The sequence below is a fragment of the Falco peregrinus genome, chromosome 1 (genome assembly GCF_023634155.1).
Source record: "Falco peregrinus isolate bFalPer1 chromosome 1, bFalPer1.pri, whole genome shotgun sequence".
In the NCBI taxonomy this organism is placed as follows: domain Eukaryota; kingdom Metazoa; phylum Chordata; class Aves; order Falconiformes; family Falconidae; genus Falco; species Falco peregrinus.
The window spans coordinates 16892202-16909291 of record NC_073721.1 but is presented as its reverse complement, the minus strand read 5'-3'; the positions used below and the strand labels follow the sequence as shown (position 1 = coordinate 16909291).

General features: G+C 41.1%; 1 protein-coding gene across 5 annotated transcripts in view; it reads left to right on the top strand.

The window, feature by feature from the left end:
• The window catches only part of JMJD1C (jumonji domain containing 1C), a 165957-nt gene extending 149095 nt beyond the window's left edge, over positions 1–16862 (top strand). For 4 of the 5 annotated variants that reach the window (XM_055819417.1, XM_055819426.1, XM_055819423.1 and 1 more), the window contains 13 exons: positions 783–872; positions 2228–2355; positions 2528–2741; positions 3104–3315; positions 3790–4068; positions 4463–4631; positions 5042–5132; positions 5222–5352; positions 6494–6616; positions 7628–7767; positions 9895–10071; positions 15470–15601; positions 15958–16862. In XM_055819417.1, coding sequence (XP_055675392.1) covers positions 783–872; positions 2228–2355; positions 2528–2741; positions 3104–3315; positions 3790–4068; positions 4463–4631; positions 5042–5132; positions 5222–5352; positions 6494–6616; positions 7628–7767; positions 9895–10071; positions 15470–15601; positions 15958–16047 — 1976 coding nt within the window. In that variant the 3' untranslated portion in view covers positions 16048–16862. Of the gene's footprint in view, positions 1–782; positions 873–2227; positions 2356–2527; positions 2742–2873; positions 2979–3103; positions 3316–3789; positions 4069–4462; positions 4632–5041; positions 5133–5221; positions 5353–6493; positions 6617–7627; positions 7768–9894; positions 10072–15469; positions 15602–15957 lie in introns of those variants that run through there. The other variant, XR_008749917.1, reaches the window with a different exon arrangement.
• Positions 16863–17090: the final 228 nt, after the last annotated feature.

Sequence of the window (17090 nt, the reverse complement as noted above, 5' to 3'; positions counted from 1 at the left end):
CAAAATCACAGAGCAAATTGGGGACCAGTTGCTTGGCCAGGCATTTTTTGCTCTTGTTCTTCCTCTGTCTTGTCTTTACACTGCATATTTTTCGGGCAGGGACAGTCTTCCTGAAACATTATCGAAAGCCTGTTTCCTACCAGTTAGGCCCTCTTTGCTGCCACAGACAATTTTCAACCAATACATACAGACTTGTGGTTTCATGGTTGCTTTAATCTGACGTATGGTGCAACTTCCCTCTCTGTGCCACCAGTAACATCGGTGCAGCTGCGTGGTAGACCAAATCAGAGAGTTGATTCGGTTAAAAGTTCATGTTTAGCTTGTGTGGCCCTCTCTGGTTGAAGACAGCCACTTTGGAGCTGTTGGAGCGTGGATTGCATCAAATTAAATTAACCATACAATCACAGCCTAATTGTGTCTCTTTTCCATGTTAGAATTCATCAGGGGAGTCTCACTGCCTCAACTTAAAGGATTCCAGCTTATGCTGAATTGGCAAGTCACTAAACATAATAAAGGGAATATACCTCAAAACTTTGAGGTTGTTGGCAGGCGTCTGTGTTACAGATGCAGCTATTTCAGTATTGTTAGAACTCTTTATTCTTCTCTGTATTGTGAAAAGTAGCTGTTGTATGCCAATCTTTGTCACACAGGATACCAGGACAGAAGACTCACAGTGTGTTTAGAAAACCGTTTCTAACTAAAACAAATCTGAAAAATGTTAGTTAGCTCTGTCTCTATACCACTGTGAGTAAAGTAAAACAATTGGCAATGTTACTTTGCAGATAAGGAGCTGTATGCCTGGATGAAGTGTGTGAAGGGACAGCCTCATGATCACAAACACCTGATGCCGACACAGATTATTCCAGGCTCTGGTAAGACCACCTGTGAGCAAGCAGGATGTGTTTTTTCCAAGGTCTTTCTGTGAAGAGGGCCCAGAGTTGTTTCTTGAAACTTCACATTTTCTATTTAAAAACCTGCAAATTGTGTCAAACCATTGCAGGAAGGCAAGTGAATCTGGGCATTTAACAGCAAGGGGCAGAGATGATGAAGGGAGAAAGTGCAGTGAGCTGACAGATGTCTGAAGTGCTTTTGGGGACAGGCAGTGAAGAAATTGAGGGTGTTTGGTGTAACTTTTTTGTACCTTTTCAGAGCAGAATAAAACAGCCAGAATGTACTTAATAAATCTGACCTTACCTGTTGAAAGAAAATCTTAAATAGTGCTGCTGAGGAGCATTATGTGGCAACAGATCTTTGGGGATTCGTTTTTTACTGTTTTCTGTCCCCTTCACCCACCCAAAAAAGAAAAAAATTCATGTGTGGTTTTGATTGGACATCTGATTGAGCATCTTAAAGCAAAACACAGGGAAAGAGCTTGTGATAAATGAAAAACTTCAGCAGTAATCCTAAACCCAGCTAAATTCAAAATTTTTGTTACAACCAAGTAAATGTTATGAAGAAGCATGGTTAGTTAGTGTGGTAGTTGTTAGCACAACTTCACTTGTGATCTCTGGCAGCATTGATGCAGACCATAGAAAAACTCAGAGGAACCCTTAAACTTGTTAAGTAAATTCCCAAGTTATTTTAAGCTGGAAATACAGACGCAGTCATTATTTTATGGGCTGTTGCATGTTAGTTCACGTAGAAATGAAGGTTGGTTAGATTCCATAATAAATTCAAATTGTGACATTCCCCAGAACAGGTTCCAGACTGAAACTGGTTTTAATTTTAAATTGTGAAGTGAACCACTCATCTGGAAACAGCACAGTGAAGACTCCCTACGTAGCATTGATTTGGTTCTTCTGTGCGTACCCATTACCAAACAGCCTTAAATTACATGATCACGTAGTAATTTTTTTGTCAAGACATGGCTCGCTTCAGTCTGTAGTTTGACGGTTTCATTACGTGAAGCAGTGATGCACCCATTGAGCAATGAGTAAATAATGAATGACTGGTTTGCTTGGTTCGTGCCATGCAATGGGAATGCAGAGTGAAGGTTAGATTCTTCAGAAGAGTGGTGGGCACTTACTTAATTAAAGACCTTGTCTCTTCCTGCACAAGCTTTAAGGTAAATGGGACAGTCTTTTCTAGTATTTTTGAGTGTTAAATTTAGTAGTTTTAATAGTTTAAATTTTTAAAAGGTTTAGAGATAGCATTTTAGCATTACAGTGCATGTATTGTAAAGAAGGTCACAAATCTTCTGATGGTTTTCTCTTTAATTGTCTTCTAGTTTTGACAGATCTTTTAGATGCTATGCATAATATTAGAGAAAAATTTGAAATTAAATCCCATTGTCAGTGTACCAGCAAGCAGAGCACGCAAGCTGGCAAGCTCCCTGCGATGAATGGTGTGTCTCAGGTAAGTCTAAAATACATCACAGTTTGTTCAGGTGTTCTGATTCTTGTGGATTTTTATATTTGAATAGTAACAGTTGCATTTTAATTTACATATACGGTGGTGAAGTGCTAGCCTTGTTTTTGAAATACATTAAAGCAAAGTGACATACTAAAAATAAATTTGTTCTTTACAGGTTTTGCAGAATGTCCTTAACCACAGTAATAAAATTTCTCTGTGCATGCCTGAGTCTCAACAGCAGAATACTCCTCAAAAGTCCGAGACAAATGGTAATACAAGTCCAAGGAGTGATGTAAGCACAGACAGCAAGTTAACGCCGCCTGAATCCCAGTCACCGCTGCATTGGTTAGCTGATCTTGCAGAGCAGAAAGCCAGAGAAGAAAAGAAAGGTATATGTTTGAAATGGTTATACCATGTCCGTGACTTTGGGGGCACTAGTGATACGGAATTGAAGAGCCACTAGTGGAATGCGTGTGTAATAAAGCAGTATTTCCAGCTACAGCATCTCTTATTTGTGACAGGTACTCACTCAGGTGCATGTCTGAGATGCTGAGGAAGGCCTTTTCATTGTCACACAGTTTGACTGCATTTTGAAGGATCTAGTTCATCCTCTGGTGTGTTTTCAGGTGAATAAAGTGCTAGTGCTACAGTATATTACCACCACTATAAAATGCAGGATACTGGTGCTGTTCCTATGTCTGCATTGTAATACAACAGTATAAACTTCTAATGTAGTTTATTTTTGTTTTAGAGAATAAAGAATGTCCTGGAAAACATTCAAAGGAGGAGAAAGACCAAGATAATTTGGAGTCCCAGAACTGTAAAAGCTCCCCTCCTGCATCGCAGAACAATGAGCAGGGCTCAACCTTACGAGATTTGTTAACTACAACAGCAGGCAAACTGCGTCTAGGTTCTACAGATGCGGGTATTGCTTTTGCTCCAGTTTACTCAACAGGAACAGCAGTAAGTGTTTACAAGACAACATGTTTCTTATGTCAGGATTTGATCACCTCTGTCATTTGTTTTGGTACTTTTTAGTTAGAGCAGTCTGATAGCTGTGTTGCTTTAAATACTCGTTTATAGTTAAAACTTATATGCACACATATGCCTTAACATTTTTATTTTTTATTTATTTTATATATATATATATAAAAAAAAAGAGTTATAATTGATAGCTACTATAAAGAAAATGTCCGTTAAGTTAAATAAAGCCTTAACCTGACAAAATAAAGGAAGCTTCCAATATATTGTATTTTGTAGTAACTCTGTATTTCTGACTTTTTCCATGTGGGAATGTATGCAGTTTTCTGCAAAGGAAGTAGATAACTGCAGGCTTCTAATTGGTAATGAAATGTTGTCATTCTACTGCAAAAGGAATTGCATTAACTTTATTTGGGTTTGTGTTGTTTAAGCATACATTTGTTTGTTTTCTAATAGAGTGGCAAGAGCGGAAGGACTATGCCGAACATTCTTGATGACATAATTGCTTCAGTAGTAGAAAACAAGATTCCACCAAACAGAGCACCAAAGATAAATGTAAAATCTGAAATAAAAGATGAGCCAAAGGATGATAGAAAATGTATTCAGGATGACTGCAGTAAACGGTACAGTGATATTCAGTATTCATGGATCTGTGATAAGCATGTTTTGTGGCTCAGAGACCATAAAAACAGCAACAACTGGAAGCTCTTCAAAGACTGCTGGAAACAAGGAAGGGTAGGTATTGAGCCGTTCAGTCTATAAAGCGACCTCGGTGTGAGCTCTGGGGGAGGTGTGTTGAAGGACAGATTTGCCTAACTCCATGTTTGAAAACGTATTGTTAGCAGTGGGCAAAAGCTTGTCAGGTGTAGCCCACATACGAACCTTGTGTAGTTAAAACTTCACTTAACTGCTGAAAGTAAATAAGAAATTACGGAGATTCATATTCCAGAAAGATGCGCGTGTGACATCTCGGGTATGGTTGCTGTTGGAGGAAGTCTTAACAGCTCAGTAGGGCCGAGGTCTTTCAGTGTGCGTTTCAGATGCGTTTGTACTGCAGTATCAATGAAGGTGTTTGCTTGTGAAAGGATATATATTGATTTTTTTAAATTATCATTTTATTGTTTTACAGCCTGTTTTAGTGTCCGGTATGCATAAGAAAATGAACTTCAGTCTGTGGAAAGCCGAGTCAATTAGTTTAGATTTTGGAAACCAGCAAGCTGATATTTTGAATTGCAAAGACAGTATTATTTCAAACACCAACGTCAAGGAGTTCTGGGATGGTTTTGAAGATGTTTCAAGTACGTTACTTTAAATGTATTATTCCATTGATTCTGAACATGGTCAATGTTAGAAACTGCAGTTAAAAATATTCTTTATGGATCCTGAGGCTTTGAAGAAACTTCATTTTAAAAAGAAAGCTCTGGGTAATCTTTCCAGAGAATGTGATGGAAGCTTGCATTTTGTACGTTTGAAGAATTAAAGGTGCGCTACTGTACTTGTAATGTCTGACTAAGAAACCAGACAAATGTCATTGTTCCTCAACTGGTTGAGTTGTTTTGTATCATTCTTGAGTCTCAAAATGAATTATCTCCTGTTTCATGAATGAAATCTTTACAGACGGGTTAAGAGCTCGTTACCTATTTTAGTTGAGTAAATGAAAGTACACCTACAGTGTATTAGTTTTTAATAATTTCTGTGTTACCTGCAGAACGGCAGAAAATAAAAAATGGGGAAACAGCTCTACTAAAACTGAAAGATTGGCCTTCTGGGGAAGATTTCAAGGCTATGATGCCAGCCAGGTACTTGAGTTTAATATCTCCGTGTTGTTTTTTTTCTCTCTGTGTAGAGACACACATTCACTTGCATTCTCCTTCCTCTTCTCCTGCAGATACGAGGACTTACTAAAAAGTTTACCCTTGCCCGAATATTGTAGTCCAGAAGGAAAACTAAACTTGGCTTCTCACCTGCCAGGATTCTTTGTCCGTCCAGATTTGGGACCCAGGCTATGCAGTGCCTATGGTGAGTATGCCCTTGAAGTGTAGTAGTTACCTCTTCCCTTAAAAGTGAGGGATATCGCACGTTATAGTGCTTGATAGAAGGCTGACCTTGCTTGGAGAATTGTTCACTGAATTTAAGAGAAATACTTGACTGATTTGCACAGTGCATACACCTCAGGCGTAAGAGTTAATTTGCTTCTGCATTTCTTTCTGTGTTTTCTTGTGCTGTTACAGTCTTTTGAAGCATAGAAATGGTTAGCTGCTTTTACACAAAGGCAGATCCTATCTTTTAATAATGCTGTATGACAAAACGCTGTGAAATATTGTGTTCATAAGTCTGGTCATAAATCTCAGTGTATTTCTCGTTATTTGTATTGTATGCTGTACACTCAAAAACATGTTCAGAAAAGGTTGTTTCCCTCGGACCTTTTCCAGCTGCTCCTTCTTTTGCAAACAAATTTGTTCAATTCTATTTTACAAATTGCTGTAATAGGACAAGAATTGAGTTGTAATTTGTGGCATGATGACTTTGATTTAGCAAGTTCTCCAGATGTCCTTCGAAATAAACTTATTAATGGTGTTGATAAAGGCATGGGTCCAAAGAACTGAACTATTAATGACAGTTTCATGTAATCTTGCTGCAAGGCTTAGTGTCTTTTTGACTTAAGCATGTATGTTTTCACCTGTTAGAACAAAAATTAATTTTTCTTTCTGCTTGGGGATTTCTTTTGATGAAGACATCAGCTTACAGCCAGTCATAAAAGTGACACATTCAATTTTACAGCCTTGTGTATTCATTGCAGTTACATTTTGGTCTGAACAACCTGAAAGGTGGAGAAGGAACGTGGTGGTTAGGAAATGTCTCTCATTATTCTGCTGAAATGTGCTTGGTTCTGACACAGCTGCTACCTAGGGACAGTTACCTGGGCTGAGAGATATCTCAAGAGCTCTATTAAAAAGTAACATTTTCTGTTTAGCAAGGGAAACAACAGCATGTTTGTAGTTTCTGTATCTCAGTATTTTCCACATTAAAGCCTGTCTGTATGTAAAAAGCTTTTCTGTGATGTGTCATGTACCTTCAGAAATTCCTTCTCAGCTGTCGCACGTTTTATTTGAAGGTGAATATGCAATACAACAAATCTTAATTTTGTCTTGTAACATAGGTGTGGCTGCTACTAAAGACCATGATATAGGAACCACAAATCTCCATATTGAAGTTTCTGATGTCGTGAACATCCTTGTTTATGTTGGCATAGCAAAAGGAAATGGAGTACTTTCCAAATCAGGTAAGGAAAGCTCACTGTAAGAGGTGTAGATGTACTGAACGATCTGTCGCTTTTAAAATTGACACTGTTCTTCTGAAAGGGATGAATGATATCCATAAGTACTTGCTTAAACCTGGGAGATTCTTTGTTTCAAGAATTTGCACACACATTAATTCTGCATAAAATACACTGCAGTTCATGAATTATGAAATGGTATTTCAAACTCTCTTCACTTTTTTTGCCATTAGCTCTAATTGATGTACTGTTTCTGTGGCAGGGCTAATGAAAGTGCAGGATGAAGGATTTTCTCTGGAAGCTGTGGTAGTCCTAACAATTATGTCAGGATGATGTATTTGCCAAACCTTCTGTTTACTCTGCTCCCTCTGGATGCACTGCGTTTGGTCTATTGAATTTGGACTGTAATGTAATTTTTCAGGACTGGAGAGCTTAAATTGGTACATGTTAGTCATCTTGTATGAGGTTTATTACTTATGTGAAACAGTCTTTGAATCCCTGAAATAGTTTTGTTTCTTCACCCTTATTCTTTTGTCCCCATGCTCCGTAATCAGCAAATGTAGATTTTGGGTGTGACCAACAGAGCTGCAGTAAAGTTCACTGTCTTCTATTTGCTTCGTTTTCACTTATGCACTGAGTTAATAGCAGCAAAACTTACATTGGGAGAGTTCTAATTGCAGAACAGCGTGCAAAACACTACTTTTGCTGACTGCAGGAAAACACCTTTTTTAGTAGTTTAATTTTTTGATGCCAGCCCTGCTCGTTTATTTCAGGTAGGAAAATATTTTACCAAATTCAAGAAATACAAAAAAGTTTAAAAATTAAACATTGCTTTTAAGCTGTTTATGACGTTCATGTTCTAGTAACTAATTACAAATACCAAACAAAAAGATCATCTGGGGGCTTCTCTTGTATTCACCAAACACTGATCTGCTCAGTCCTCACACAAGAAGTTCAGAAGGGTGTTGGGTTTAAGTTTTTCTCACTTTTAAATTTTTTTTTTTTGTTGAATCTTAGGAGTTTTGAAGAAGTTGGAAGAGGAAGATTTGGATGACCTTTTAAGGAAGCGGTTGAAAGATTCAAGTGAATTACCTGGTGCTTTATGGCACATTTATGCTGGCAAAGATGCTGACAAAATAAGGGAGTTTCTGCAAAAGGTTAGATTTATAATACATATTTTAAAAATATAATACAAGTAACTGGTGGTAAATCAAAGGGAGCTGGCAAAACCCACAAATCCTGCCCCTGTGCTTAGGGAAGGTAAGGAAAGGAAGCAAAATTATTTCCTTTATAGTGCATAAATCATAATTTACCTGCTACATCATCAACAAATCAAGTAAGTAACATGATAACATACTCACTTGTAAGAGTTACAGGTAGCCTGCAAACTCTGAAAGCTCAGAAGGCCATGGTGATCTATTCTTGTCCTCTTCATACAAAGGATAATTTGTAGGGTAATCTTTTTCTGTCACTGATCCATTCTTGCATTATCAGATGCTGAAATTTTTGTGAATTGTCCCATGCGAAACACCCTGACCTTGCAAGCCAGCAGCCACTGATCTTCATAAGGACTCTTGCGTTGCTTCACTTAGCTCAAAGAACATGCTTTGGCTCCTGGTGAAGATGAAAGCAGTGGGGGATAGTGCACCCAAGGCCAGCAGACTTACTCAGTGCTAGCTGTGGTGTAGATGTTCCTTCAGCTGCATGTGAGCCATATCAGAATCTTTCAGGTTGTTACTTAGAGCATAGGATGAGTATCCATCAGTGGTATTAGATTTAGAGATACCATCTTGGAAGCAGTTTTCTGTGCCCTGTCCTTAGCATGTTTTCATGTTCTAGAAGGTGGTCTTGACAGATGACAGAAATACCAAATAGCACTTGAGGGAAAGTAGGCTTCACTGTCTTCACTACGGAAGGAAAATCAGATGAGTTTTAACTAGCTGAACCAAAGGGGTCCATAAACAGGCTGGAGGCCAGGGTCTCTACTGTGAGCAGGAGGAGCCTAAGAAATTTAGTAGTAAAGATTCTCATGGACAATAAGGCAGTGTTCCAGTCCCAGGGCAGCTGTCCTCTGGTGACTGAAACGTTTGCTCTTTGGCAACCTGAACTGCGGAGGGAGTAAAATAAATACAGCTAATTCCAGGAGAGATGAATTACACAGTGAGACTTCTCCGTTCAGTCAAAAAGTCGACGCTCACAGAGTGGGTGGTGGCTCTTCAGTTCAGAAAAATTGTGAACAGAATCATGAATGCGAGGGAATAGGTGAACAGTGAGTATTACTCGGCATTTCTTCTTTCAAAGCAATTAAGGGATATTGTGAAGGTCTTTGAGCAGCAGGTTTAAAACAGAAGCACTTAAGATGCTAGGTAATAAAGTTTGTCATTTACTGCCACAGCTTGCCGTGATATCCAGAGTGAATTGCTTACCACCTTGTATTTTTCATGTGGTGGTATTTTTGAAATAGTGAATTGGAGATTAATTGTTAACTAGACCTTGGGACTGCTTTGCTGCTGAGAAAAGATAAAATCTTAGTACATTTTTAGTACAGAAAAAAGGTGGTGGTAAACAAGAACAGTTTCAAGCTCTGCATCACCTAATTAAGTATATTTAATATCAGTATGGATAAACATCATTGTTTTTAATGAGATAATTGTCTCCTGAGTCATGACAGATGGATTGGATATGTGTTTTTTATCTTTAGTCACTATGATTGATTAGCAACTGATAAGGGGTGATACTTGTTCCCTGTGGTTAACTTGGTGAGAAATGGTTATTGCAGTAAGTTTGTTGCTGTCAGAAAGCACTTTTTTTATCTCCCGTCATTTCTTTCTGAATTCCTTGATGGGATGGTAGGAAAATAAGTTACCACAGAGTGGTTGAGATTGGAAGGGGACCTCTTGAGGTCCTTTTGTCAACCCCTCTGCTCAGGTAGAGTCGCCTAGAGCAGGTTGCCCAGGACCGTATGACCCTTAGTTTTATCTGCTGCTTTTTTCCTGAGCTGAGGCTATGGTGTCATGTGTCTGTGTCAGAACTGAAGGTCGGAAGCTTGAGGAATTGGCAGCAAAGCTTTACATTTTGGAGTGGGAGTTGGAGTGCAGATGTCTTCAGTTCAGTGGGACTTCCTAGTTCCTTTGAGGTTCTTTTGAATCCCTAACTAAAATTCTCATTTGGGTATGGAGAGAGAACACCGTAGTTTTGCTTTATAAGTTAGGTATACTTACAACTTGGCAGCAGAAGGTTCAACTCCGTTTGAAAGTGACATGGGATCTTTTCTGTACTTACAGATAGCAAAAGAGCAAGGCTTAGAAGTTCTACCAGAGCATGATCCAATACGTGATCAGAGTTGGTATGTGAATAAAAAACTTCGCCAAAGACTTCTTGAAGAATATGGAGTAAAAACCTGTACGGTTATTCAGTTTCTTGGTGATGCTATTATTCTACCAGCCGGAGCACTTCATCAGGTAATGTACATCTGTTTACAAACACACAGGATTAAGTAACGAATACAACAAAATAACTACTTCTTTCCCCAAAACATAACTACATCTGTATTCAAATTAGATTTTATTTTCTTCATGATAGCTATTAGTATATAGGAATGTATGACAAGGTACATCTGCTTGTATAGATGACTAGCCAGTACTAACACATACAGCAGCTTGAATGATTGAAATAATACTGTTCCGTTTTTCCTTTAAAATAAAAAATGAGCAGACTATTATGAACCACTTTTTTCCACTCGTTTCATTAGCAAATTTTGAAATAAACTGGTTTTAGTTATGGCAGAGTCAGGTTAGTATTTTTTTTTCTTCTAAACCAAATGTTAACCTGTCCCAGGAGAGACAGGGAGAGTAACCCAAGGAGATGAAGCCACCTGGATGTCAGGTGTCATTGTTTTTGTCTTCAGCAGTAGAACTTCAGAGACAAGTTTGGGTTAACAAGATGTTTCTGTAACAGGATTTGGAAGTCGTTTTCCCGCTCCACATTAAGTTTCTTTTTACAGAAGGTACATCAATCACTAGGAGTCGTCATTGTCCCTTCAGCAGTTTTCCTTACTGTCAGAAACAGTGATACCACCTTTGCAGCAGCTGGGCTGATTTAATTCTTACTTAAGTCAGAAAAAGTACTGCCAGTAGGGCAGTTCTGGAGAGACAGCGTGAATTTGTGTGGCCAGCCTTAGTCCTCTCCTAGCTCATAGGCTTTGTTACTTTTTTTTTGGTGGTGGGTTTTTTGTTTGGTGGGGTTTTTTTCTCGCAGTCTCCAGGCTGCTTGTCCTTGGTGAAAAGAGGAAGAAAGCACAATTTTTTCGAGACGGATTTTTGGGCAGTTCTAGATTCATTGTATTTCTTCACTCCGTGGACCTTCTCCCATTTCAACAGGAAATGGAGCCTGCTGCGTTGCCAGCTGTCAAGCACCACTAATTAGATATCTGACTATCAAGGAATGAGGAGCATCCCCACCCTGCAGTAGCAGGTGTAAACCATCTTGCTGTTAAATATTTATCATTGACCTCCACCCAGGTTCAGGCAAGGCCAGGCCTTTCTGAAGTAGGTGCTGTTTGGTTTCTGATCTGCAGATCAGCTTCCAACTGCCACCTCATCTGGGCAGAGAGGAAGCAATGGCTTACCATGTCACTGTGACCAGGGCAGTAGGGTGTTCTCTGTGGGGGGGGGGAAAAAAAAGATGTCTGGTTTGTTGTGGTGACAGGTGTTACGTCCCTAATCTGTCTGCTAGCTATGTCAGTTGCTGGGGCATTGAAACCAACAGGTACCTTACCCAGACTAGACTCCTTTATCGTTCCAGTAAGTCTGTAGATGGGTTTCACGTGGTCATGTGCTAACCTTGGATAATCTGGGTGGATTTGTTTTCTGGCAAAAGAAAGAAAAAAGCCTCAAACCCAGGTGACCAAATCTTGGGTCGTTGTAGGTTGCCTTTCCCTGTCTCCAGGGCTTGGTGCTGCTTCACAAAGGTGAAGGAGTGTCTTGGCATTGATGTTATTCTTGGCTCCTGTTGGGCTAAAGCAGTTACAACTCCCAGAGTCATGTATTGCATCCTCCAGTAACCTTAGCTGATCTCTTGAAACAAGGGAGATATCCCAGATAGAAGAGTGAAAAAGGAACCCACAGAAAATAACAAACATACTGGGAAATTTGTTATATATAGCATGTGGCAATATATAAAGGCATACAGGTTATAAAACATGAAGTAGTGGGACTGTTCCAGGCTTCCCTGCAGTTCATAGGTTTAAAGACCAAAAATAAGACCACTCTCATCTTTATCTCCTTGGCTTTAAACTCCAGATTGCTTTTGAAGTGGTAATGTTCTAGCTTCTGGCACCAAGGAGTTAATAACGTGGTGTTTTTAAACCTTAGTGGGTGAAGCTGAGAACCTTTTCATCTTCAGTAAGAAGTTCCTGTGAATCTGCCATGTAGGAGGAAATGAAAGCATCTTGTTCTTTCATGTACGTGTACGGTATTCTCTGTAATAGAGGTGCATAAATACTGACCTTAGGGATCAGCACCAACACTTCATACATACAAAGCACATTTAAACATTTAAAAGTGAGTCTGAACAAGAATACGTAAATAGGTTAAGTTTACATGTCAAGTGTTTCGGATTTACGTGCACATCATGAATCTTCAGTAATTAAAACTGGATGAGAGTTGATACTTAGTTTGGTGGTAAATTATCATTTCTGGTTTTATGTGCTCATGGTATTGTCGTGGGGCAGAGGAAATCAGGGTGAGGGGCGGAGTTAGGGAGCCCAGCTGCCTGTGGTCACTGCATAGTATGGCTTAGACACTTCCATTCCGGAGCCAGTCAGGATTATGGTCACACTGCTGCTTCTGATGTGTTGGTCTAGAATTCTGCTGCTCTTAACATGGAGGTGGTTGTGTGTACTGTATATTCTTCTCCCCTACCCCAGCTTCTGTGGATTCATGTCTAGCTTTTAAAGGGACTTGTGCTTACTATTTTATGGTAGCATAGAACATTCCTTTTGCTTCCCAGGTTTCCCCCTCCTCCCTGCGTACCTGCAGACAGCAGTCACGCTTCCCTTGTGGTCATTTATTTCAGTAGGCAAAGTCGTACTGTTCCAGTGGTGGGGTGGGAGGGAGAGCCTCTCCAGTGAGCTGTGACGGTCGGAGTAGCCTTGCCAGTACCTCTGGTGGAAGGAATTGCTCTCTTGGGGGGAGACCAGAAATAGATACAGCGTTGGCCTGGTCTCCTCTGCAGATGGTTCTCTGAATGTACCGTGAGTGATGCACTGCAGGATTGTATCTTCTTTTTGGCTGTACAAGTAGGGGAGCTCAGAAGTGTCCCCCGCGTTGCTAACATCTGGGCCATGTTCTCTGGCACTTGGAACAGCAAGCCCTCGGCTCTCCTTGGAAACTCCCCCAGCTGAAAAAGGGGTGGTTTGCTGTTCCTTTGAATGGTTCCCTCTTCCTGCTGCTCTGGATCATCTGGTATCACAGCCATCCTCTAGGGATGCCGTCCCCGGTTTTAATTTGGTGACTCCAAATTTGTAAAATATTTTAGCAATAATTTAAAAGCCAGAAGTGCTTGAGTCAGTGATTGAAATGTGTTGTTCAGGCTACGTGCAAAACTTGTTCATAGTAGAACAGGTTATTATGGTGTTGGTTTTTATAGTGGTATTATCTTGATTTAGCAGCCGGATTATATATTGTAAAGCAACATGCTGGAGGTAATGCGACATCCCGGTGATGTTACGATAAGGATGTAGGATAAAGGCCTGGGAGTTACGTATGCAGAGCTGCTGGGCTGAGCGCTGGCCCTGGAGCTGAGCCGTGGAGGAAATGGCTGATCCTCAGCATCAGGACAGAAGGGAGACAGCTGTGCGGTGAGGAGCTGCAGCTGGGAGGGTGGATGGCCCTTGCCTCCCTGCCCACTCGCCTTTCCCGTCCTGGCCCAAGTCTGAGGCTTTTCCAGTGTTCCACCCACCTCCCAGGCCCTGCTGGAAAACCTCTGCTCTGCGGGGCCTCGGGGGCAAAGCTGTTCTCTTGCTTCAGCTGGAACCGGGAGGGTCCTGGGAGTGCTGTGGTCCTCGCCCCACCAACCTCCGGGGAATCCTTGCTGAACACGCTTACTTGCCTGTGTCAGTGTATCAGCTGGTGTTACAAATGCTATGAACAGAGCTGCGGGGGGCTGTCAGCAGGCGTTCCGTGGTGAGCACGGGGCCAGCCAGGTGAATCTGTCCTCCCCCACGGACTCGCACACTGATAAGACAGGCCTGGGAAGGGAAGGAGGTTTAAGGCACGGCAGGGGGACAGATCTGCAGGCAACAAATGCTGCCTGTTCTGCAGTGGAGGGAGAGGAGTTAGAACCTTGTCTCAGTGGGGAGAAAGTGGAAGAGTGGTGTGAGGTTTGCATGGGGGTGGAAAGGAAAACAAGGGCAGGTAGAGACTTGAAGCAGGTGAGATGCCTGCGGGGGAAGAGAGCGGAGCTGGAGCCGGCTGCACGGTGCAGACGGTGCAGAGACGTTTCAGACGAAGCTCTAGGAAATTCCCCAAGCACTGGTGGGAGCTTGGTAGTGGCACTTCTGCAGCTGCTGTTCCCTTGCTCCTGGCTTCCTGCCATTTGCAAATTTTGTGGCATCTACAAACCCTTGTTGTCTCTGGAATTATTTTTGTTTTGATCAATTTGCAGGAGGGAACAGCACAGCTTTGTCCTTGATGGTTACGAGGCTGCAGAAACCCCGTGTATGATACTAGTGTTGAGATAGCGGTTACCCTCTGGAATTTCACCCGTAAGGCTGTAAAATTGGACTCGGGCAGTGTTTTTGAAGAAAATTTAATTTTCAAATGAAGTGCAGTGTTCAAACCAAAGGTTTTCTAAATGTCAGGTATCACAGTGGAAGTATTGCGGTATGCTTTACAAACCTCTAGATTTTGCTAGGCTCAAGCCTAAAATATGCAGGTCTTCATCAGTGCTGAGCAGGGTGGGACTGTTTGTGAGGATGGCAAAGGCGCTCCCTCCCCACCCACCCGCAGCTTGGAAGTTTGCAGAATTGACATTGCACAACTTTATGAGCAGTTGTTGGAATTTTGGGAAATGTGGTGTTTCACATGCTGAAGAAACAGTGTAATTCGTAAGGATTTCGGGGTGAAACCTGATGCTGTGTGTTTCTGAAGCGGACAGACAGGAGCTGGTAGTCAGGTCACAACCAGGAAGCGTTTTTTCCTTACCCCTGTCCTGTAGGTATGACCTGGGTCGCAGGAGATGGTGTCCATTTCTCACAGTAGTTACCTTTTATCAGTAAGAAGTGTTCAAGAGAAAAAAGAAAGTGCTTCCCTACCCCGGGTGCCGACCCTGCCCCTTTGTTCTTCTTTTTCTTTTTTTTTTTTTTTTTTTTTTTTTTCCCCCAATATTTCCACTGGCAATTATTTTGCAGCAAATGTGGCAAGCTGTGCCTGGCAGAACACAAGCTTCCCGCGTGTCTGCGTGGCCCGAGGTGCTGGGGGGTCCCGTAGGGCAGGGCTGCTGCAGAGTCGGTCTGTGGCTGCGGCGCAGGCGCCGTGCTTGGGAGGTGGCCGTGCAGCCGATGTGCGCAGGGTGCCTGTGCAGCTGGTGCAGGCGCTGCATTCATGTCGGAGCCCCTGCAGGCAGAAGTGCCGGAGCGCAGGCAGATGCGCATTGTTCAAAGTGTACCTTTTGCCAGAAGCTCATTTAGGTAAGTCGAATACTCTTAATTGCTCTCCACATAAAATGTATGAAGACACCCTCTAGTCTGATAAGCCCATGGTTTGAAAGATCTCAATGCCCACTCTTTTCTCAGGTGTCTCTGCCAAAGAGTAACCCCACAATACTAATTACCACTCTTCTTCTTGGTGTTTTGGATAGGTGCAAAATTTTCACAGCTGCGTTCAAGTAACCGAAGACTTTGTGTCTCCAGAACATCTTGTACAGTCATTTCACTTAACGCAGGAGCTGAGGCTGTCAAAGGAAGAAATCAATTACGATGATAAACTGCAGGTAGGAAATGAATTCTGCTCTGGAAGCTGTTGAGAAGGCAGGCATGCCGAGGCTCATTGAAATGCGGAGCAGTGCGTGGAGCTACTTCCTCGCTGCTGTTCACACAGAATAACAATGAGCAGCAGCATGAATGCCAGGGGTGTAAATGACTCTCCCTTGAGTTGCTGGTTTTATTTAGTTCATGTTATGTTTCAAAATACGTAAAAAGGTGTTTCCTTTTGCACTGGTTTGATGCAGCCTTCGTTTGTGGGGGGTTTTTTACCACCCACTAGGCTTAGGGCTCAGTCCTAAACGCAGTTACTTTGCAGAGTTCCTTAGTCGTAGGCCTCACTAAAATCTGTCTGATGTTCTTGCAGGTTAAAAATATCTTGTATCATGCCGTTAAAGAAATGGTGAGAGCTTTGAAGATTCATGAAGGTGAAATGGAAGATACAGATGAGAACTAAGCACGCTCTGCTTTTTTGTGTTAACATCAAACGGAGGTTATTTTTTCTAATACATGAACAGTATGCACACTAATGTAAGCTTCACAAACCATCAGTGCCAAGAAAACGTAGTCATCGTATTTACTTGTTAATGACACTGCAGCGGTAGAGCTTCATATCACAGCCACTGTGATTACATGTTAGACTTGCAAACAATTAAGCAGCATTCTGCTGTCCTGTATTATAATGTACATGAAGTTTGTGAAATGTCAAAGATTTAAGATGATGTATTTATTTTTGGAAGAAAAACACAAAATTCTATGCTATATTGTTGATCAAATGTAAATGTGACTTGTACAGTTTGCTAAAATAATTCAGATATTTTTCACTACATTGAGACAGGTTACTGTGAGAGTAGGACACAAACACCAGCTATTGCCTGCATTTGGGATCTTGCTGAGTCCGCACAGCAGTCATGTCATAATCTGAAAATTACTGCCAAATAATTGTAAACTTTGTAAAATATAAAGTATATAAAGTAGATATTAAATACAGACACTTCAGTATTTTATTGAAGCTATTCAGTGTACAATTAAACATTTTCAAAAGGTGTAATTTATTTAAAAATTGTCTCATTTTGGTAAAATTTATGTGAACTTTTAAAGCTAAATATTAAACTTAATATGCTATGTAAATATATACATATATACATTCAATGATGTATTTTTTTAAAACATTGGCTTGCTTTAATTTGTTAAAAGTGGAAGTGTTACACATGCTTTGTACATTGAAGTTGAAAGGGGTTTTACATTTTCCATTAAAATGACTTTATCAAATGTTGTCTCGTCGTGTTTGTTTTTCGGTGTCCGTGGCCCGTGTGTGAGTGTTGGCAGTACTGGCACATGCATCTCTGATTGTAACGCTTGAGATGTTCTGCCGGGTTCCTGTGCACCGCTCTGCCCCCTCTGGGCTTGAGACAAAACTGCCAGGGGAAGTGCTGGAGCACAGCTCTGACGGCTGAGCCAGAAAGAGCCTCTCCTTAAGAATAAAACAATTTAAGCATT